Source organism: Pteropus medius, unplaced genomic scaffold (genome assembly GCF_902729225.1).
Source record: "Pteropus medius unplaced genomic scaffold, Ma_sr-lr_union100, whole genome shotgun sequence".
Classification (NCBI taxonomy): domain Eukaryota; kingdom Metazoa; phylum Chordata; class Mammalia; order Chiroptera; family Pteropodidae; genus Pteropus; species Pteropus medius.
In genome coordinates, this window is record NW_024356249.1 from 1,851,185 (window position 1) to 1,874,645 (window position 23,461).

The 23,461-nt window shown below is 33.6% G+C and overlaps 1 protein-coding gene across 6 annotated transcripts in view; it reads left to right on the plus strand.

Annotated features, from left to right (window-relative positions):
• Window positions 1–23,461, plus strand: part of BRAF (B-Raf proto-oncogene, serine/threonine kinase) — a 116,975-nt gene that overhangs the window by 61,212 nt on the left and 32,302 nt on the right. For 5 of the 6 annotated variants that reach the window (XM_039860951.1, XM_039860947.1, XM_039860948.1 and 2 more), the window contains exons 6-13: window positions 878–1,026; window positions 2,024–2,143; window positions 6,735–6,894; window positions 11,021–11,057; window positions 14,765–14,901; window positions 16,142–16,259; window positions 18,411–18,495; window positions 19,349–19,525. In XM_039860951.1, coding sequence (XP_039716885.1) covers window positions 878–1,026; window positions 2,024–2,143; window positions 6,735–6,894; window positions 11,021–11,057; window positions 14,765–14,901; window positions 16,142–16,259; window positions 18,411–18,495; window positions 19,349–19,525 — 983 coding nt within the window. Of the gene's footprint in view, window positions 1–877; window positions 1,027–2,023; window positions 2,144–6,734; window positions 6,895–11,020; window positions 11,058–12,439; window positions 12,560–14,764; window positions 14,902–16,141; window positions 16,260–18,410; window positions 18,496–19,348; window positions 19,526–23,461 lie in introns of all 6 variants that reach the window. The other variant, XM_039860953.1, reaches the window with a different exon arrangement.

Sequence of the window (23,461 nt, forward strand, 5' to 3'; positions counted from 1 at the left end):
AAAATAACTTATTAAAAGTATTTCTTACTGTCTTTTAAGTGATTTTCTTGTCCCTTATCCTAGTTAGTAAATTTAGGTAGGGTTGTTGTGATTTTCATACAGTTACAAACTAGTTTTTTCTTTTATAAATAATTGTTTTTCTATTTTAATCAAATGTATATAGTTTTAGAATAGTGTATAATGAAAAATAATCTGTTGCACCATCCCCTGCGAGCCTCTAATGCCAGTCTCGAGAGGAAATCACTCTTAATTTTTAATGGTGTCTGTTTTAAGTTCTTTTGGCGATAATTTTCATATTACTAAATAATAACTTTAAGCCACAATTTTTTGCTTTTTCAACTTTAGACATCATTTACTGATTACCGATTCCACAGAGAATTAGTTCATTCCTGACATTGCAACCTGCAATGTGTTCTTTTTTGTTTGGGGGGTTTTGTGGTTCCTCCGTTGGATACCTTTGTAACTTTAAAGCGTAGGTAACCCTTTGTTTCTTTTCTGTTAACACCAGTAAGCATCTCACCTCCCTTCTTCATACAATTATTAAATGGTGCTCTTCTCTTTCTTTCACCTCTGTTCCTCCTCCTGTCACATCTTTTACTTTTATGTAGTCAAGCTTGAAATTAGTTTTGAGTCTTTTATTCATTTCCCATCAAGATGTGTGAGTTTTTTAATTGGATAGTAGATAGGAGATAATACATGTAGTCCATCTATTATCGTGAATCCACTGGTTTTCCTTTTAGTATCTTAGTGTATAAGGTAGTTCTCATGATATAAACATAGAAAAGATTTGTTATCTTAAACAAGAGCGTAAACAAGTTGATTTATAAAAAGATTCTTGCAAGTTTTTGAAATCCTCTTATGATGTTTTATTTTGCAGGTACGGAAAACTTTTTTCACCTTAGCATTTTGTGACTTTTGTCGAAAGCTGCTTTTCCAGGGTTTCCGCTGTCAAACATGTGGTTATAAATTTCACCAGCGTTGTAGTACAGAGGTTCCTCTGATGTGTGTTAATTATGACCAACTTGAGTAAGTAATCAAAAGAATCTTTTCTATCATTTTACGTTTACCTTTTCTAGGATGTCTTAGAATCTGTGGGAATTTTCTGTCCAGTAGAGTTATTACAAGGGTTTTAAAAAAAAAAGTGGTTAGGGAATAATATGTAGTATAGCCTATACTTGACTCCAAAACTGTACTTCTGGTTCAGCTATACATTTCATTTATGTTTTATATTCTCTTTTTAATTAATAAAGATCCCTTGCTCTTTGAAATTGCTTTTAGATGATTTTGGGGAGGATAGAAGTGTCATTTCCATTAACCGTATATTTTTGGACCACAGATTGGGGGATATGATTCTGTCAGCTATTTTGTGAATTCTGTTTTCTACCCTCCCCCCCGCCCCGCCTCGTCTTTCTCTCTCTCTCTTTCGCTCCTTCCTTCGCTCTCCCTCTTTCCTCTCCCTCTCCCCCTTCTCCCTATCCCTTAACTCCACCCCTAAGTGATTTTAAAGTAAGACATAAAGTCTTTATACCTAGCAGATCTCTTTCTAAAATTTCTGTTTGCTTTTTCATGCCAATTTCTCTAATAGATTAGACTGAGTCTTTTTTAACCTTTTTGTGTGTGTGGTGTTGATACTGCTGCTGCTAAGGTCTTATTACTTTTCTTGATCACTTGAGCAAATAGAATTTAGCTCTGAACTTTAAAGTATGTTGTAATGATATAATCTAACTTCACAATGATGATAAATTTTCTTCTAATTTCTTAACCATAAAGCATGATTTTTCTCCTCTGATGTGTAGAAATTTGCTGTATAGAGCAATTGGTTTTAGATTCTGTTGCCTTTGAAAATACGATATAATTTTTTTAAATGAGCCTTTAGACAAAAACACAACTAATTGAATTAATCATTTCTGAAAGTGGAATTTGATCTCAGATATTTCCTTTAACTTTATATTCTGGTATATGAAGCTTCTGGGTTTTGCACAAGTTAGGTTTGCTTTGTTTTGTTTTTGTTTTTGCCTCACAGTTTGCTGTTTGTCTCCAAGTTCTTTGAACACCACCCAATACCACAGGAGGAGGCCTCCCTAGCAGAGACCACCCTTACATCTGGATCATCCCCTTCCGCACCCCCTTCCGATTCTATTGGGTATGATTTGACTCCTGCTGTTCAGTGATATACTATTTGAGCTGATTTCTTTTGGATCTTTTGGTTTATTATAAAACTTCCTCAACATTTCGATTGTTAAAAGGGACATTTATTCAGAAAACTTGTTTAATTATATAGTCAGGTATTTAACATCGTTTGGTACAGATACATGAGATTAAAGATGACAAATTTTTTCAGGACTGGTCTTGAAAAATCAATCAACAGGTAATTTAGAGTCCTTGCCTTGTGCTCATCACTTTATTAGGTAATTTCACATATAGAAGTACATAACTTCCATTTAGAAAAGTAGCATTAACATATGAGAAAATGGCAAACAATTTAAAAATAGTAAATAATTATAATCTGCAGTTTATGAGATAGTTTTTAAACTATGTGATAAGGACAGTATTACCATATTTATAGGGGAAGAGAGAATACAGAGAGTAGTCAAGAAAATTTAATGAAGAAAGTGGAATTTGAGTTGGACCTTAAAGTATTTAGAATCTGAATGAACCTAGGGAATAAAGGCATGGTGATCCAGGGGTGGGGTAGGGGTGAAAAAGCATAAATAAAGCATGGCAGGGATAGATTTGGGAGATAGTGAAGAGAAGCTGATCTAAGTCGAGAAGATGCGTGTGTAAGACTAGATTACGAAGAGTCTTGGAATTTAGGCTGGAATTTACACTTGACATGAAAGAGGGGGAAGGGAATTAAAGGTTTTTGAGCAGAGGACTAACTTCATGAAAATGGTTTTAGGGAATCGCTTGGCCATGATTTACAAATAAATTGGTAGAGCAATGTCTGTGGTGAAGAAGGCCAACAAAGAAGCTGTTGGCAGTGAAGACAGTGACAAGCAGTGACGATTTGAACCAGAGTGAGGGCAGCATGCAGAAGGGATGGATGTGCATAATGTATACAAGAAAAAATATGGTCTTGTTAATTGTGGAGGATAAAGGAGAGAACTAACTTTAAAGATAACACAAATTCGAGTTTTATAGTAGGAAAAAAGATGACAGGTTTAGTAGATATTAGTTTGCTTTGGAGCATTTCTTACACGAGTCTGCGTACTCTTTCCCTGTTGAATCTGAGGCAGTATAAATTATACTATATCTGGAAGCATATGGTTAAAAAAAAAGGTCCCCACATAGTATTCTGCTCTAGACTGTTCCAGATATAATTAAGATCAGAAATATTTATTGTCAGTTTTAACCCTACTTCCTCCCACTCTTCACAATGTAATATTTCTTCTACCCAGAGAGATAAAAAAATTAATTGACACTCCCAATAGACCTGTAATTGTTATGAAGCCAGCCTTTCTGGAGGTTTCATAGGCTAAACAATTTAGCGAAAAAACTTGTGTATTAAGGAATAGGTAGATGTATCTACCTATTTTGGAACACTAGAAAATACAACCAATGTTCTCATGTCAGGTTGTAACAATTACCACTCCGGTGGAGTCATTTTATTCCTGCTGTCTCTATTATTATTTGCATGCAGCTGTATATTTCTTAAAAGATCAAATCAAAATGTTAGCGTTTGTTCGTTTTGATTTTTAATTAATCTTTTAGCTATAACATTTACTCCTGATGAATTCTCTGGATCATGATGCCTTTTTAATGGCAGGTCCCAGTTCTGTGAGCAGAGTTACAGAACAGCATAAGGAAATTAGCTTGGCCTCTCTGAAGGTTTGTAATGGTATGCTTAGGACATTTGCCTTACAGTAATGGAATGCTACCTTTAATAAAACCATTTGCCTGTGCCATGAGTACTTTATTCTTAGCTAAACTGAACTAGATTCTGGTCTTGAGCAAATGATGAGAAAGATGTTCAAACTTTTGTTTTCCTGATGCTTTTATGTCACAAGTGAATATGTGTACCTGTGAAAAGATAGAAGTTAATCCTGTTCTATGTCAGAATTCCTTTGCATTTTGTTAATAGTCCTGATAACAATTATAATGATCATGAAACGTATAATAATGGGTGTAACCAAGACATACTGCAGAAGTGATGCATTGCCCAGTTTGAATAAAAAGTTAGAGGTACCTACTTTTCTACTTTTTAAAAATGCTATGGAATGTATAAATTTATAAGTCAGCATTGAAAAATTTGCATGTTGCTGAACAGAAGTAGTCACTTTGCTTCAAATTTTTTAATATTATATATTAAAAATGAGATCCAAACTAACTGGTAATTTGCTAAAGGGTGTTAGAGATAAAAAATTACTTTTATTTATTATTTGGTATTGCTTTAAAGAGGTTTGCAAGATAGGTAGAGGTATCAGAAGAAAGCCAGTTTGCGGACCGCTAGTATGATTCATGGGGTATAAGTTGCCTTGGTCTAGGTAAAGACTTCCCAGTGTGGACACTCAGTTTTATCAGTTCTCAGAAAGGATGAGAGTTAGGGACATTACTGGTTTACATTAACCCAAATCAGAAAGACTAATTCAGATATGCCCGTTATATAAACCAAACTTCTTGTTGGATGGACCAACACTCTCTCTGCTTTTGGAAGACATTTATGAGAAACCAAATTATAATCCGGGACTTTTTTGTTACCGATGAATTAGGACATGGATCAGATATTTAATGACATCAGGATCAGTAACTTGAAGTGTTCTTCAGAATGAGAATATACTTGCCCTCAATGCTAGATGAATTGACTTTGTGGACCAGCACATACTTTTCCATGGGTGGTGGTAGATACCAACTGCCAAATTATAGTCTTTCTGGTTTTGTGGAATAGGAAGATATCTTTTTACCTAGTATATTCATTCTTTTCTTTAGATACGATGTCCTTTGCTTACATATTTCTGATTTGATATGTGCTACATACCACTTTCGCAATTCAGTGAGTTTCAAGAATGATTTGCTGTCACTTATGCCTACACCAAAGCAATCATATTAATTAGACTGTCTTATACAGTTGTTAAATTAGGGTTTTTCACCGTCAAGTCCTACCTTAAAGTATGTTATTGCCTTGAGACTTCAGATCAGCCTACAAATAGCCTTTTAAAAAACTGCGTTTTCTAAAACTCTTTTAAAAAACTAATATTGTCATTTTTACATTTTTTTTTTACTTGCTTCTAAAATCTTTTGGCAAAGGACGTATATTTGGCTGTCTAAAGCAAAAATACAGCTCTGTCACAGACTAAAAATTTTTCAACAGTCAAAATAAAAAAGACCAGTGGAGCATACTGCTTTTCGTAAAGGCCAGTTCCATCAGTCTTAACCTACACTGGGCTGATACCAACTTTTTAAAGTAATATTTTATTATTTTTATTTCAGTTTTTTGTGAATTTATTAATTAATATGAACAGATAAAGGCAAAATTTATTTCGCTAGCCTTAATAGTGTGCCTCAGAGAAGTCAAACTATAAACTAGTATGGTTTGGGTTCTGTTAACATGCTTTATTCACAAGCTTTTTGTCACTATTTGACTTTTTTGGCTCTTTAAACCTTTATCTATTTCTTTTCTACTATATATTCTTGTCATTCCTCTCTAAATCCTCTCCCTTCACAAAATATCTTTTTATTCCCTCAACATTGTCTTTCTGTCTGTGTCTTAATAACCACTAAATAATACTGATTACAGAGTTTGCATAAGGTAAGGTTGAATGATAACCTGTCTCTGTTAGACTGAGTCATTCATTGGTCCTAATGGAGCTCACTGAGACAGCTATACCTCATCTTTCAAGTGATACTCACATCTCTGCTCCCTTGGATATCTTTTCTGAGGAGCATAGCTGTTTACAACCTACTCTCAAACTTTAGAGTGCTCTGTGATTTATTTTAGGGCCAGTGATAAGAGATCATTGATTTTCTTATTTATCTACAGTACCAAAATATAGGTCACTCTGTAACCTATTTTGATGGTTTCACCAAAAAGCAATTTTTAAAAATAATTCTTTTAATGCTTAATATGTGATTCTTCTGTGTCTCTTGTGTCAGTTATTGGGCATCGTAAAAATTTCGAAATATGAAATTAACACTATAAGGATCATCTTTTGAATTTGGAAATGGTCTTTTGCTATTGTTCAGGATTTTAATTCAACTCTTGTATAAAGCAACAGGTATATCTTTTAAGTTTTAAATTACACATGTATATTCTCAAAATATTTATAATTTCCTAATACTTTGCATAAAAATTTCATTTTAGTAACTTCAGCTATCAAGAAATGACAAAGGTAGAAAAAAAATGGCAGATTTTATTCATTCAGTCCCTACCTAGAGCATTTTTGTGTAACTTTAAAGGACAAGAGTTTCTTCAGCTATTTAGCCCTAGGTAATTTCTAGCCATTTATAGATTTCCCTGGAGTTTTCTGGATACGAATCAGTGTTCTTTCTTATTATCGACCGTCTCTGGAGGGTCTGCTGGAGCAAAAGCAGCGGTGTCAGTCAAAGCTGTAGGCATATCTTAGCTTTTTAAACTAATACTTTTAAAATCCATTACTGCTGGGGTTTTTAATGCTTTATTGTAAAGATTTTATTTGAGAATGTGAAAATAAGGAAATCTTTATGTCATCTATTTTTTTACGTTATTATATCTATAAAGTTGCTCTGAGCCTTATCTTCCAATGACTTGATTTTTCCAGGCCCCAAATTCTCACCAGTCCGTCTCCTTCAAAATCCATTCCAATTCCACAGCCTTTCCGACCAGCAGATGAAGATCATCGAAATCAGTTTGGACAACGAGACCGGTCTTCATCAGCTCCAAATGTGCATATAAACACAATAGAGCCTGTCAATATTGATGTAAGTATCCAACATTGTTAGAACTGAAAAAGTTCAAGTGTATTTCTTTATTTTTCTGCTACAATTATAATATAGATCAGAAATAAGTGCCATCTTTCATTTATCACAGTTATTATAAGTGATAGACTTTTATGAATTATAGATCAGAAAAGCCTTGTCATCTTCTCTGATGGCATTAAATACTTAACTGGTGCCAAATTAGAGTTATTCTGATTTTTTTTTCCCTATGACATCATCTCTGTAAAAGTCTTCATTTATTTAACAGATAATCCACTGGCCATTTTATGGTAAAGAAAAAATAAGAATGCAATCGCAGATCTTTACATCAATTTGAAATCTCTACCTAAATTTCTAAAAGTACAACGTTGAGTTAAATAAACCTTAAAGACTAATCATTACTTTATATATTTGACATGTAAAGCTACCTTTTATCTTCTTTACTTTCTTGATTATACCACTGTATTCCATCTCTATACACATCTTGAATTTTGTGGGGGTTTTTTTTGTCATGTAAAGTTTGTCATTAGGTTTTAATCATTTTTTTAAATGTGTCTTCTCTGGTCTCATCATCACTTAATTCAATTTTAATCATTATTTATTATTCCAATAAACAAGATTTAATATCAACTCTGGGATAGATAGGCACTGTGTCAAAATTGGGAATTAAGGATGAATTAGCACACAGTCTTTGCCCTCAAGGAGGTCATAGTATAATGGATGAATCAGACATATATATAAATAATCACAAAAATATATAGTGATAGTTTATCGAAGCGGGTGATAAACTCTGCCTGGTTGGATCTAGGAATATTTAGTAGAGAAGGGACAACTTTTAACCCAGATTGTAAAAGATGAATGAGTAGGAGTTTATTAAGTACAGTAGTTGGTTGGGGCTTTAGGAAGGAAGGGCATTTGTTAAGAAAGTAGTATGTGTAAAAATACTGAAATATTTTTACATGGGATGTAATTAACGGTTGAAACTGTAGGAGGTTAGGATTCAGGAGAAGGGTAGGGAATGGTAGAAGACGAAACTAGGTAGGTAGAGTTCAACTGAAAGGCACTGTGTATTACTCTCAGGTCTCCATAGCAGCTGGTAGTGGGAAGCCTAAAACACTTTTGAGTGGGGGAGAAAGTGATCTCACCATATTTTAGAAAAATCTTTTGAATTAGTGAGAAGTTTGATAGGGAAGATTGTTAGGAATGATATTGAAAGTAGGCTACTACTTATGAATGCTTACTGTATGCCAGGTACTAAGTACTTTACATAAATTTCCTTATTCTGTCTTCATAAAGACTCGTGGGTTAAGTACTATTATTATTTTACTCTTAAGAAAATTAGGTTTAGAGTGGTTTAAGAAACTTGCCTAAGATCACACAGCGGATTAATGATTGAAATAGAGTAACACCTGGCCTTATGCTATATAATCAGTAATAGAGGAGAAAGAGACGAAAGGTAGAGGATAATGCCCATATTTTTCTGGTTTGGGCAGATAGATTGTATTTATTCCATTCATTACCATAAGAAATACCAAAGAAAGTAGAACAGGGTTTGTAGAAATGAAAATGATAACTTTTATTTTAGAGTTATTGACTTTAAGATGACTACGGGACTTCACTGGTTGAATATTAGAACCTCAAGTAGAAATACAGATTTCAGGATAATTAGCATGAATCAGGTAACGGGTATAAGTGATATTACTCAAAGAGTATATATTAATAAGTTGAAAAGAGAGTAAAAAATGCAACCCCAGTAAACATTTGAGGTATAGGCAATGAAGAGAGAGGTTGAGGATGACAATTGAGAGAATAATTGATGTAGTAAAGTTCCCTGAACTTGGAAGCAGTGTTCCTTAGAAGTTATGAGGATTTAAAGATAGGCACAGCTAGCAAGCTAGCTCTCCAGCTCTTCACAGGCAGTGCGACCTTGGGGAAATGACTTAACCTTGAGGCTAATGATATCTTTTTCTTGTAGTGATTTGAAAATGCTTATTAAGCCTGGCACATAATAAGAATTCAGAAATTATGGCTAATATTACTGTGCAAATATTTGTAGATATTAGGCAGGACAAAGTTCTTTGAAAGCTTCTGTTTTCTCTATCATGCTAAAGAGAAGATACATAAATAAGGAAGGAACTATAGGAGATTGGGGGAAAGTTTGAAATAGCCAGTATTAGACTATTAGAAGATCCTGTTTAACCTAGAACAAGTAGAAAGATTGTCAAGAGATTGTCAGGAAGCTTTATTTTTATTTTTTTTTTAAGAAGTAAAACTATTTTCAGATGACATCTTATATAGAAAAGTCTAAAGAATCCACACAAAAAAAACTATATTAAAGCTAATAAATGAATTCATTGAGGTTTCGGGATACAAAAAATAGTTGTATTTATATAAACTCTAGCAATAAACAATCTGAAAATGAAATTAAAAAACAACTCCATTTACAATAGCATTAAAAAGAAAATACTAAGGAATAAATTTAACAAAGAAGTGTTAACACTTGTACACTGAAAACTATAAAACATTGTTGAAAGAAGTTAAAAACGTAAATAAATTTTTAAAATCCTGAACATATTTGAGATAGAAAAATGAAAGCTTATGATGGTACTAGTAGTAAGTTATAAGAATGGAGAAAGCCAAATTTGACAGATCCATGGTTGTGGGGAGTTACAGGGCGGATGCAGCAAAAAGGAAAGAGATGTGGCATTTCCGCCTTTGTCTTCTGTTTTTGTTTTGTTTGTTTTTTTTCCCCTGTCTAGAAGGCTCTCTGCTTTTCTTTTCTACATTCCTGTCTATTCCTCAAACCCCAATTCATAGCCCATCTCTTCAAATGCTTTACCAATGACCAAGTTCTATAGTTAGTTAGTTATCCTTTGAACTTGTATAGCACTAAAATCTTTTCACCCATATCATTTATTTAGCAATTAACTAAGCAACTTTGGCACCTCTTTTATTGTTTTCTTAAGCTATTATTCTTTTATCATTTTGTTTTCATGTGTGTACATCTTATTCCCACTTAGATTATAAGCTCTCTAGAACTAAGAAAGTTAGTGAGACCACCAGTGTTGCATTTATTGGTAGCCACACAACCCCTAACACCTAGCACTTTGTTTGCAAGTATATGAGTATTCGTTGATATTTTGTAGAAAATGTTGAAGGCTTTATATAATACATTGAACATGATAGAAACACATTTCTAAAGAATTCACTTTCTTTTAGCCTGTAAACAAAAAACCGCCTATTTGCAAAGAACCTGTGAACCTATTTAGAGACATTTGGGGCCATTCAATCCCTCACATTTAAGTTACACTAGGTAAACAAACTAATCTAAGTTCTGCCTATTAAGGTCCAAATTGCATTGCGTTACCAGTAGACTTTTCCCCCTGCCTCCAACATTATTGTAAAAACCTATAATTTAATAATAAAACCTAACAAAACAAAAGCCTTGTTTGAGCCATTGTGTTTTTTCCCCTTCTAGTGTGTCCCTATTCATATTTTTATGATTGTAATCAATGTACATTTAATTTTGTATTGTTTTTTTATTATATTGTAAACATCTTTCATGATTCAGTCTTCATAATTGTTTTAGTAGCTGCCATAATACTCATTAAATTGATACATTATAATTTACTTAGTCAATATGTCTAAATGCCTATAAGAGGGAAATAATTATTTCTGATTTTTTTAGTATGATGGATAATGCTGCACTAAACATCTTTGTGCATATCATTTTTTCTTCTGAATTATTTCCTTAGGAAAAATTCCCAGAAGTGGAATTACAGGATCAAAGGGTATGAACATTTTATGGCTCTTAATATGTGCCAGTAGAACTTTTTTTTAAGAATTGATACAGCCATTGGATTTGAATGGCCTGAAATGGATTTCAACATTTGATCAGGACTAATAATCCCTTCAATATAGGGTTAGGTTGGCAAGTGCTTCAAAATTTCGGTTTTATCATGTTCACTAGCTAATTTTATATACTTTCTGTTTTGTGTAGTAATTATAAGACAGTTATTATTTTGAATTAACCTTTCTGTTAATGCTTAGTGGAAGTGGAAAATTCAGTGTTGTTATTAGTTTCTTACCATAAGCTTTGAATAAAATGTACATTACTATTTATTTGTAGGACTTGATTAGAGACCAAGGGTTTCGTAGTGATGGAGGTAAGTGGTGATTTCAATTAAAAAAAAAAAAGAGAAAAATGCAACTGCTTTGCTGCTTGTCTCTTTTATATTTGCTTCTTTCATGAAACACAGACACAGAGAAAAATGTGTAGAGAAAACCCAAACTTTTTTGTTTTTCTTTAGTATTGATCATTTATCTCTAATAAAATTTTAACTAATTTATAACTTGAGTAGAGAAAAAGAGGGTACATAAAAAGGAATCTTAAATGTACCGTGTACAGTTTTAAATGGTTGCTATCAAAGAGAGATTCTTAGTTATTTTACCCACTTTACTGATTCCAGACCATCTTCAAAGCTGGAAATGGTTTCCTTTGGAAACCTCCACTAGTACTTAAAGATTGAGCTTGGAATCCATTAAAACTTGGCTTTCATAAGTCATTCTTAGGGAAAATCCCTTGGACTGCCTGTTAAATATTGTCAGCCACATCCCCTCAGCCTACTACAGGGGTTTGAAATGTACTTTTTAAAGAATGGACCTCCTACTAGAAAAGCCCAGTTGCCTTTTTTCAGTTCAGTAAATAAAATAAGCAAATGAGAAATTAAATTGAGATTTCTTACAGAATTTTCAGCTCATATTCACTCTAGTACCCAGTAAAAAAGGAGGACATAAGAAAACATTGATTAAGAAAATACTTTTTAAATAAGAATTTAGCCCCACATAATGTTTTCCAAGAGATGATATTTGAAACTGTCTTAAAGTTTTCTTCCAGGTGGTTCTCCATGCTCCCTTTTCAGCTGTCTTCTGTCTAATAAGGAAGACCTGCAATACTTGCTTATCTTACTTAGAGTTGGTCTTGTCCCTGTGACCTGCTTTAACTTTAAAATACCTAAGCCCAGACTCAAGGATATTTTATATTGAATAAACATTGTATAAACCATCTTTTGTTATGTTTCTATGTACCTGTGAAGCTACCAAAATAATAACCCTGCATTATATATTTTGGACTTAGTATTTACTATAACACATAGTAATAAAAGTTTTCTGTTTGTTATTCCATGAACCCACCAATTAATGTTGCTGCTAGTTTGACTTTTCATATGTGTTAGTAGCTGTGGCTTTTGAAAATTTTGCCCAGTACATTCAGCATTTAAATGTTGCCATCATTTTAGCATCACAGTTAACTTAGTCATAATAACTGCCTGCTTAGTACCTAAAATGAAGTGGCATTTCTTTCCTTTTTTGATGAGTCACTTTTTAAAAAATCATTGGGATTTTATGAAAGTAAGCAGTTTATAAAACATCCAGAATTATTTTGTGAAGCAGGCTTCGACTCATCTTATTTATTCCCCATGACTTCTTTCATTTCTTCTGTGTGTCTGTCTTCCTGTGTTTGCCTGCCCCTCTCTTTCTCTTCTAACAGCCCCTTTGAACCAGCTGATGCGCTGTCTTCGGAAATACCAATCCCGGACTCCCAGTCCCCTCCTACATTCTGTCCCCAGTGAAATAGTGTTTGATTTTGAGCCTGGCCCAGTGTTCAGAGGTAGTTGGGCTCTTCTTTCTTGTTTTCACCCAAAGCAAACTAAATATGAACTACAGATACTGTTTGTGCCTCACCCTCACAGCGTGTGTTTGTAAGTGTGAGAGTTTTCAGTACTAAATTTCTGCTTGGCCTGGCTGGAATGCTCTGAATGTGCTTCTCACACATACTCACTACCACAAGCTTTCTGTATGCTGTCTGTCATAAATTTTAAAAGCAAGAAAAATCTGTTATTTCCATCTTGTTTTTTGTTACATTAGTTACTTTTTGGTCTTGATAACTTCTTAAACTCAGTGGGTGGCAATAAATAATGTGTGTGGGAGGGGTTTTCCGGTTTGAATTTCTTTTATTTTCATCCATTTAGGTGATAACATTGATGACTTAATATTTGTTATCAAGTTTTGTGGGGGGTTTTTTTAAAGTAAAAATGGAAATGGAAATCCTTATTATGAGATTTTATACTAGACTTTTGGCTTTATTTTTTGTAATATCAGCAGTGTACTTTTTAAATGTAAGACGTATATTTTATATATTTTTTTAATTATTTTGTATATTTTATATTATATCAAAGGTAGGGAGCTTTAAAGATGATTTTTAATATATTAGGGATATTGTAGCTTCCGAAAATTTGAAGATTAATATTTTCAGTTATGACCTAATATAAGGAAAAAGTTAGCAGTATAATTTTACTCTACCATTTTTCTTGCCATACTTTAATTAGTGGTTAAACTAATCTTTAAAATTTTAAGTCAAAATTGAAAGAAATGTCTTGCTATAAATATTTTTAAAGAATTATGTTTACTGGCTTTTGCTACTTAGTGTCTGTTACTTTTTCTGAATGTGTGGAGGTGGTTCAGATTTTTACTCTCAGCCCAACTGTTTCTCAGAAAATCCATAGAATGGGCTAGAAATCATACAGTACTGAGTAATGTAATCAAAATAAATAATAGAATACAGTACTGAGTAGATCAGAATTGCAAAGTTAAGGCTTTATGGTGTTGAAAATATTAATATGAAATGTAGAAAATGGAATGTGCTCTAGTTAATAGACATTCCAGATACCATTTTCTTTTAGAAAATTATACATGAGATCATGGGAATTCCACATGATAACATAGGTGATGTAGTAATGATAAAATTTCCACACAGATTTAACATTTAAATGTTGCCATTGGTATTCCTGTTCTTGGAAAGATAGTCACTCCCTCCCCCGCCAACCCCAAGTAGTAATCATTTTTTAAAAAATTCTCCTGGAGTCTTTTTGTTCCATAGATGCAAATATTATTTGACATCTCAGTCCTACTTAACTGTACGTAGCCCCCATTAGGACTCTTTGCCTTGAACCCTTCCGAACAAAGTCCTACTGTACATGAACTTAGAATCATTGCCACTGAGCCAGCATTTGGAAAAATACCCATCAGAAAGGCATGCAACCTTGCCAACTAAGTACTTTCAAAGAATGCACCCCTTGGGCTCACATGGCTGATAGAACATTTCCATTTGTAGAACCTTGGCTCAGAGGCCATATCACTTATTTCGCTCTCATTTTATAAAGGCAGGGATTTTTCAGAGTCCTGAGAAACTTGCATGGCTTTGTTTACATTAAAATTCTGCAGGCAACAGGTAATCTTTGTTTAGTAGAATAAGCCTCAAGGAAACAAGGAAACTGACCAGTATCTCTCACTCTTAGGTAGTGTAGAATGTGCTGTAGAATATTTGTTTAGTGGATAATATTAAAAAGTGAGGTATTTTCAACATTAAGGTCATTGTTAGAATATATTTTCATTTGAGGATTTCCATCTTTTTTTATATTGATTGGCTGCTGAGTAACAAAATAAAAGTATATTTTTTATATGGGCTTTTAAATTGATTTTGCCTTTTGATTTTTTAAATTAAAGAAACAGAACTTTGGGAGTAATTTTTGGTTTTATCTCTTATTTTAGAGAGATTCTTTTAGAATATGTACCAATAAGCAAAGTGTGTATCTGTAATCAGATGTTTTAAAGGTCAATGGCCAAAGAACTAAAAAAATTATAGTACTAATCACCAAACGAGGCCCCTTTTTGGCCTGTCCTTTTTAAAAGATCAATACTTGAACATTCACTGCATTTTTAAAATAAATCTAAATCAACCCCCACCCTCTGCCCCCAATAAATTAACATACTTGATCTTCCTTTAATGGATACATTTTTCCTTTCACTAACTTAGGATCAACCACAGGTTTGTCTGCCACCCCCCCTGCCTCATTACCTGGCTCACTCACTAATGTGAAAGCATTGCAGAAATCTCCAGGACCTCAGCGGGAACGGAAATCATCTTCTTCCTCAGAAGACAGGAATCGAATGGTAAGAGGATATAATATCTTTTTTCCTCTAAGTTCTTTCTGTATAGAAGTCATAGCCAAATGTAATGTCACCTTTTAGATATTTTGATCATGTCCATATGTGACACAGAATTCCCATAATCAAATAAATTTAAGATCTGGTAATTTTTTGCTTGAAGCATATTCAAACAACACAGATTCTTGCTCTCAACTCTAATGTAATTGAGTAAAAGGCAGTTTGGGAAAAGTAAGAATACAGTAGACTCTTGAATAACACAGATCTGAGCTGACTGGGTCTACTCACACATGGATGTTTTTCAGTCAGTAGTCGGCCCTCCGTATTCCCAGGTTTCGCATCCATGATTCAGCCAGTGAGGATCGAACACAGTATTGGTTGTGAAACCAATCCCCAGTGGATACCACGGGACAATTAAGTTTTGGGGGAAATCAAAAATTATATGTGGATTTTCGACTCTGCAGGAGGTGGGGAGCTGACACCCCTAAACCCCACATTGTTCAAGAGTCAACTGTAGTGTTCTGTTTTTAAAATAAGGGAAAAAGTAAGCTAATATTTTAGGAAGCATTATTAGGCATATATGTTGTAAAGGGTTGGTCCTAAATTCAAGTATCTACCAAATGACATACTTCACTATTTGAAAGAATAAGTTTCTGCTGCAAAAGAAATCTAAATTAAAAACTAATAATTTAATTTTAGCAATGTATACTAACAGTATATGTCAGATAGCTGGATCCTTTACCCTACTATTTGTGTATGTGGATAATTGTTTTGAGAGGCTGTATCAGATAAGATACTTGAGGAAATTTAACAATTTACTACTGGGAGAGTAAGTAGATAAATTAGCAGTTACCATAGTAAAAATAAGTTAACTTAAATTCTGGGCTTTTGGAATCAAAACTAGTCACAAATGTATAGTACTTATCTTGCCCCTAATAGTCCTCCAGATGATAAAAGGCTATTTTATTGATTTTAGTAATACATATTTCTGGTAATACCCAATAAATTTCTATTTTTTAATAAATTTTTTTATTCTAATATTAGCTTAGGTCTACAGTTTATGTTCTGTATTGTGAGAATCATACTTCTAATTATTATTACTCCAGAGTATTTTTTTTTTTCTTTAATAGACCATATTTCTTCCTAACATATGTCCCTTTCAGGCCTAAATGAATGTACTTAGTGTGAAACATAAAGTTTTCCTTTTTTATTTGCTTTGGCTTGACTTTGCACTATTTTTATCAAGAAAACACTTGGTAGACGGGATTCAAGTGATGATTGGGAGATTCCTGATGGGCAGATCACAGTGGGACAAAGAATTGGATCTGGGTCATTTGGGACAGTCTACAAAGGAAAGTGGCATGGTATGTATGTAGTACGATGACCTTGTCGCAAGTTATAGTAATAGGATATGTTTAATAGCTTTTATAAAAAAATGTTAAAGACAGTATTCACTGTTGGCATTATTAAGCTTTTTTGATCATATTCAAGAGTCCTGCAAATGTTTCCAATAAATTATGGGAAATAAAAACTGGATTCATAACAACCAAGGCTCCTATCATTATATTAAAGAAATAATTTTTAAAGATGATGATGATTCTTCAGGTGAACTAGTCTCCAAGATATTTTTTTCCTCTGATAATTTTTCTGCTGATAATTTTATTTGTATTATAAACCACAAGTAAACATGTTAAAAGTCTACTTACCAAAACAAAAAATGACAAGGAAACATAAAAAATGTTCAGCCTCACTTGTTATCAGAGAGCTGCAAATTCAAAAAAATAGACATCATTATTTGCCTCTCAGTTGGACAAAGATTTTTTTTTTAATTCATTATATATAGAGTTGTGATTGTAATACTGCTGGTGGGAAATTAAATTACTACAAATTTTCTGGAGGGCAGTTTGGCATTATGTATATCGAACCAACAGTTCCTTTTGTAGACCTTCATAATGAGGAAGTAATTGGACAGTAATAAGCAGATATGCATGCAAGGATATTCATTAGAGATTTAATATTAATGAAAAATGGAAATAAATATAAATGCCCATTAATAGAGTATTAGGTAAATTTATAACCTCTATATATGATTTTATATGATAGATTTATGTTTATTGTTATAGAAAGGTGTCTACGATGTAATAAATTTTACAAAGCAGCATGTATAATATCCCATATTATGGTGCAACAAAGAAATATATATAACAATTTTAAAAACAGTTTTTAAGTACATATCTTTTGAGGTTATCTTTTCATATGTATTCATAAATCACGCTGATACATATAAAAGCCTAGTAGGATATACCTCAGCATATTAATTAACAGTGGTCATTTCTGAGTGACATGATTTTTTCTTTATGCTTTATGCTTTCAGTGTTTAATTTTTTTTTACTGTGAGCACTGTATTACTTTGATAACCACAAAAAATAAGTTAATTATATCAAAGCATAATATACGTGGCAAAAAGTACATATAAGTGTACAAGTAACTGAACTCTCACAAAGTGAACACATCTGTACTCAATGAACAGAACAACACCTGTGCTGTAGAAGTTGTCCTCATATCCTCCTTCCCCAGGGATGACCCTATCCTGCCTATAAAGAAATCACATAGCATGTACTCTTCTGTGTCTGGCCCCTTTCACTCAACATCGTTTATGAATGATTTATCTTATTATAGTGTATAGTTGTAGGTCATTCATGCTCTGTATAGTATTCCACTGTGTGACTCTAAAATAATTCCCTTTTCTGTCTGCTGTGTGATGAGTATTTGAATAGTTTCCAGTTTGGGGCTATTACAAATGCTACTGCTCTGAATTCTCTTAGTGCATACATATCATGTGATTAACATATGTGTCCATTTTTGCTTGGTATATAGCTAGGAAAGAATTGTGAGGCCACTGGATGTACATATGTTCAGTATTAGTAGTTACTGCCAACAGTGTTTCAAGTAGTTGTACCAATTTACATACCCACTGGCAGTATATATGAGTTCTTCCCGTTTCATATAAAGTTATTTTTTTAATTATGATTACAATTTCAATAACTTTTCTAAGCAAAAGCAATAAGTGATCTATAGACTTTTTAAAAATGTTAACTACTCTGATAAAAAAGTTTTGTAGTTTTCTATTTTAGCCAAGCTCCATCGTACCTATCACATGTAGTTTTAATATTCAGTTAGTAAATGCATCTAATTTAATATTGTTAAAAAAAAAAACAGAGAAGTACTATGGGTGCTTAATTGGTTAAACTAAATTTCTAGGAGAAAAACAAAATTGGCTGTTTTTTTGGATTGGTATATTGAAATACTAGTCTGAGAGTGTCATTGTTATTTTAGTTTTCATCCCTAGAAAGTTAATGCAGTTAAGGAACTTATAGTATAACTTATTAAATCATAAAACAGTTTAATAATGGTATGAATTTAAGACTGTGGTAATTAGTGAAAATACCCGAGAGTTTTTTGTATTTTTAAATTTAAAATATCAGATAACATTTGGAATGACAATTACCTTTTAGGTGATGTGGCAGTGAAGATGTTGAATGTGACAGCACCCACACCTCAGCAGTTACAGGCCTTCAAAAATGAAGTAGGAGTACTCAGGTGAGTTTGTGTGCATTATTGTTTTCCAGAGAAGTTATCTTCATTAGCTCCTGTTTTCCAGTAGTAGCTCCTGTTAGCTCTACAGACTTACTTAAAATGGATAAAACAGAGTTTGAGTATATTTTGTCTTTTGCCATATTCTTGTAAGTGGTATACAATATTATATTGTACAGCTGATAGAAGAACTAAGCCTAGAGTGAATTAATGAAAATGTAGTATGCGATTATGAGAAATAATGCTTCCAAATATGAAAATAATACTCGGAAAATTGTAATTTTATCAGAGCACATTTAGAGATTATGTCATGCTCTGGAACTTGAAGAACACCAACAACTAAAGTATGTCCAGGCAAGGACAACTTGTATGAGGAGGATTTTAAACCTGTGACTCAGGAAAAGTGGTGGACAGAAGTGAGGATACTTGGCCCACAGGAGGCTGTTTTGGTCCAGAGGGGACACACTTACCCTCGTTTGTTCCAGAGAGCAAGACAGGGAACCAGTGGTGGAAATTGTAGGAAAATGATTTTTTTCTCAACCCCAAAAAACTTTCTAATACTAGAACCACTTAAAAAAAAAAATGGTGGGAAATAGCCTTCAGTCTCAGTAATAAGCTTCCCATAATTGAAGATATTTAAGCAACCTCAGGTATATTAAAAAAGATATTTCTGAAAAAAGTAAAATGTTAGACTAGAAATTTACTAAAGTCCCTTCTAAATTTATCCTTCTGTTGCCTTTTTTTACAAATACCTTTTTCTGGCAACATCTTACTGATAAGTAGACTGCTTCTGTCTCTTTTTTAATATATGCTGAAGTATATCAATGTTTACTGTTTACTGTCACATTTCTTTTTACAGGAAAACGCGACATGTGAATATCCTACTCTTCATGGGCTATTCAACAAAGCCACAGCTGGCTATTGTTACCCAGTGGTGTGAGGGCTCCAGCTTATATCACCACCTCCACATCATTGAGACCAAATTTGAGATGATCAAACTTATAGATATTGCACGGCAGACTGCACAGGGCATGGAGTAAGTTCCATTCTGTTAAATCTCGTGTAAATTATTGTTGAAGACCATTGAGGGTGTTTTAAAGATTTTAGCTTTAGGATTGCCTTGTAAATTCTTGTTCAGCAACATATGGCTGCTTTTAACGAATTGCTAACAATATGATACTTAGAAATAAAATAGTCTCTCTCTACTACAGTCTTGAAGACTATATGTAAAATATTGATAACAAATATGACCGCAAATTTATGTTTTGCATGCAGTGATTTAGCTAATAAGCAATATAGGTTAAGAAAACAAAGATAGGCAAGCAAAAAAATACTAGTCATTAACAGTTACTGAAGTATATAAAATAAATATTAATTATCCTTTCAGATTATTTTCTCCAAGTGCCCATATTTTCGATTGCAAAATGGTCATCTACATGAAATAAAGTAAAATGAAAATCTGCATTCTGATCCTTTTTGAGAATTTCAAGTTGAGTTGTTCATACCCATTGAATTTTGCTGTGTAATTTAAAAGATAAAAAGTAACTTTATAAAGTTTACCATAGGCCAAAATAGGAAACTGACCTCGAAGAATAAATTTTGCATGCAGTTCTTAACTACAAATGAATAGGTAAAGCAAAAGGTAAAATTAAGTAAATTTTGAAAGTGCTTAGATAAAAATTTTGAGTAAAATATATTTGAAAGCTCTATGGGTAGTTAAAAAATATGTGTATCTTAATTTAACATTTTATAGTACACAGTTGTCTTTCACATGTATAGGTCATTATGTCACTATAATGTTATGAAGTAGGTATTTTTTCTTTTTACGGATAAGGAAACTAAGACTTTTAAATGACTTGTCTAAGACTACATATTTAATAAGTGGCAACAAAAATGTTTAACTCAGAATTTCTGCTTCCCAAGCCATTATCTTTTCCCATAATCACTATGATACTTTCACATTATAACATTAGATTAAAAGGATGTATATGTACTAACATCTAGAACTCTGATGCAAGATCACTTAACAGCAAGTAAGCATAGAACCAGGACTCAAAACCAGATCTGGCTCTAAAATCTTCTCACTGTTTTATCCTCTGTCTCAAAACTAAGCAATATATCTGTAATTTAGATTGCTTGCAAGTCTTTGTTCAGCCAAAATGCTTATTGCAGCAAATTATTACCTTAACAATAACATTTCCATTTATCCACTGGACTCAAAATAATCTCAGCCTTTCATATAAATTAGAATCTGAGTCTGTTCAAATCTGAAGGGTTATACCAGAATCTTGTGAAGAGTAAACCATGGCAAAAATAGTAAACAAGGAGCAAGAAACAAAGCTTTTTCTGCTCCCCTCTGCCAAGCGTGCTCCCTCCTCAAGGCCTCTGCACTTGTTATTTTCTTTTTGGGATACTCACACCACAAATCTCCATAGAGCTGCTCCCTATATCTCTGTTCAGATGTCACCTTTTAAAAGAAGCTGATCACCTTATATTCTAACTAATATCCCTACCCAACCCTGTCACTCTCTATAGCCCTGTCTTTGTTTTCGTTTTTAATATACCAGACTCCATTTGACATATTTATTGCCTGTCCCTCCCACTAGAATACAAGCTTTATGAGAGCAATGTTTTGTTCATTGTTTTATCCCTACTGCCTAGAACAGGGTCTGGCCTATGATAGGTACTCAATACATATCTGTGAAATGAAAAAATGAAGGATTACACACAACTGAGTATTACTACTCCCTTTCAGAAAAAAGAGAAGCCAAATCCTTCTCATACTAAGACAGAAATGTCAAGGAAAAGAAAAACAGTCAACAAAGTAATAAAAGGATAATAGAGGAGGAAAGGCTTTTGCTCTAAACAGAGGCAGCAAAGAATAGTAATAAAAATATTTTTAGAAACAGTGCCAGTATTAAGACAAGAAACGACAGTAGAAAAGAACGCTATCAAATTGGAATAGTTCTGGAATCTGGGGGACAGTCAGTGAAGAGGCAATATTTTTCCATTGTTTTACAGTTTGGGATCTATAATTGTAAACCTTTATAGTATTTATGTACTCTGAAATACTTTGCTTACATTTTTAAGTAATGCTCACTGTATAATGAGTGTATCTGGCTGTGAATGTAGATCATGGCTATGTATGTATGGTGGTTACCAGAGGAGAAGGGGGTGGGGAAGGACGAAGTGGGTAAAGAAGGTCAAACATAGGTGGCAGACGGAGACTGGACTTAGAGTGGTGAGTACACAGTAGAGTGTGCAGATGTTGTATTATAAAGTCATACACCTGAAATTTATGTAATGTTATTAACCAGTGTTGCTCCAATAAATTTAATTTTTAATTTAATTAATTTAAAAAAATAGAAAATAGTTCCATTGCCATAGTATCCAAAAGAGTGAAATAAGGGATAAGTTTAACCAAGGAGATAAAATATCATACTCTGAAAAGTACAAAACATTGCTGAAAGAAATTAAAGAAAAAACAACTGGGGTTTGGGGTAATAAAAAATTTTGCATAGGTGGTGGAGGGGATGCACAATATTATGAATGTATTAATGCCACTGAATTGTACACTTAAAAATGTTTTAAATGGCCAATTTTATGTCATATGTATTTTATAACAATAAAGTTAAAAACAAAGTAAAAATAAATAAAATAGCTATGTGGGCTACAGGTAAGGTGACACATTTTTGCTATCTTTGAAACTCCACTAAAACTATAATAAAGGAATTTTTTTAAGCATGAACATATGAGGACAGAGAAAACAGAGAGGAAGGAAACAATAGCAACAACATTTAAAAGCTAGAAAGCAGATGGGGAAGCGATAATGGACTTAGACCAGAAAAGCTATGTTATTAGTTTGCAATGGGGAAATGAAAACTAACCTGATTTATACCACAGAATCCTCAAGTCTCAGAAACTGGCAGTACCAGGTGCCTCCAGGAAAGGGAGGGTACACAGACGAAGAGTCTTGTCTAAAAAGCTTCTCAAAATCTCATCTGCTCTGTGCCACTGGGTGACTGCTCCATCTGTACCCTGGCAGTAGACTGGAAGTTTATTCTCTGGAGAGGGGAAAACAAATATCTCTGGACTGGGGACATGGACGTGGACACTTTACCAAAAACAGGAGGGTTGAATGACTGCTCACTGAATGATGAATGGAGAGTTCCCCAGCACTGTTCTTTTTATTTGGTTCCCAGAATGCTAGCAGCCAAACCTTCCCCTTCACACAAGGGATTGGAAGAGTCTTCTGTGAAGAATCTTACCAGCCAAGAGGAAGGACCCAAAGGTAGTGATATCAGAGATTCCACCTGTATCACTGTGCAGGGAAGTTAAAAAACACGAAGCCCATCTGTATGCCAAAGCTTTCAGGCAGCTTTTAGTCCCTCTCTCAATCTGAGGAAGACAAGTTATCTTGTAGCTTACCAGACATCAGAAGGAAAGTCTCTGATGCCAATGAGAGAGACCAAACCAATGAGGTTGGGGGAAGGCAACCAGGAATAAACAAACACGAAGAGATACTCATCTCCCCAAAAAAACCCATCAGTTTCCTCAGCGATAAAAGATGATTTTCTATCCACGAAACAGATGCTTTAAAAGAGATTTGTGATAAAAGAATGTTCAAATATTAATATATATACTGGAAATGACATCCTTTGTAGTTATTAAAACTTAAATGTCTGGTTCCTCCTCCCCTGTCCTCCACCGTCATTTCACAAAGGACAGAACAAGCTAGATGTGGCTGAGCAGTAGAAAGTCCATAGACTATTTACTACGGCCATGTCACCCTGAACAAGCCTGATCCCGTCTGATCTCGGAAGCTAAGCAAGATTAGTACTTGGATAGGAGACCTCCTAGGAAGACCAGGTACTGTAGGTGTAAAAAATAAAAATAAGGGATTGCAAACTGACAATGTCCTTGCAATTTATGAGGTCAACCCAGGGTTGCTTTGCCTAAAAAAAAAAAAAGA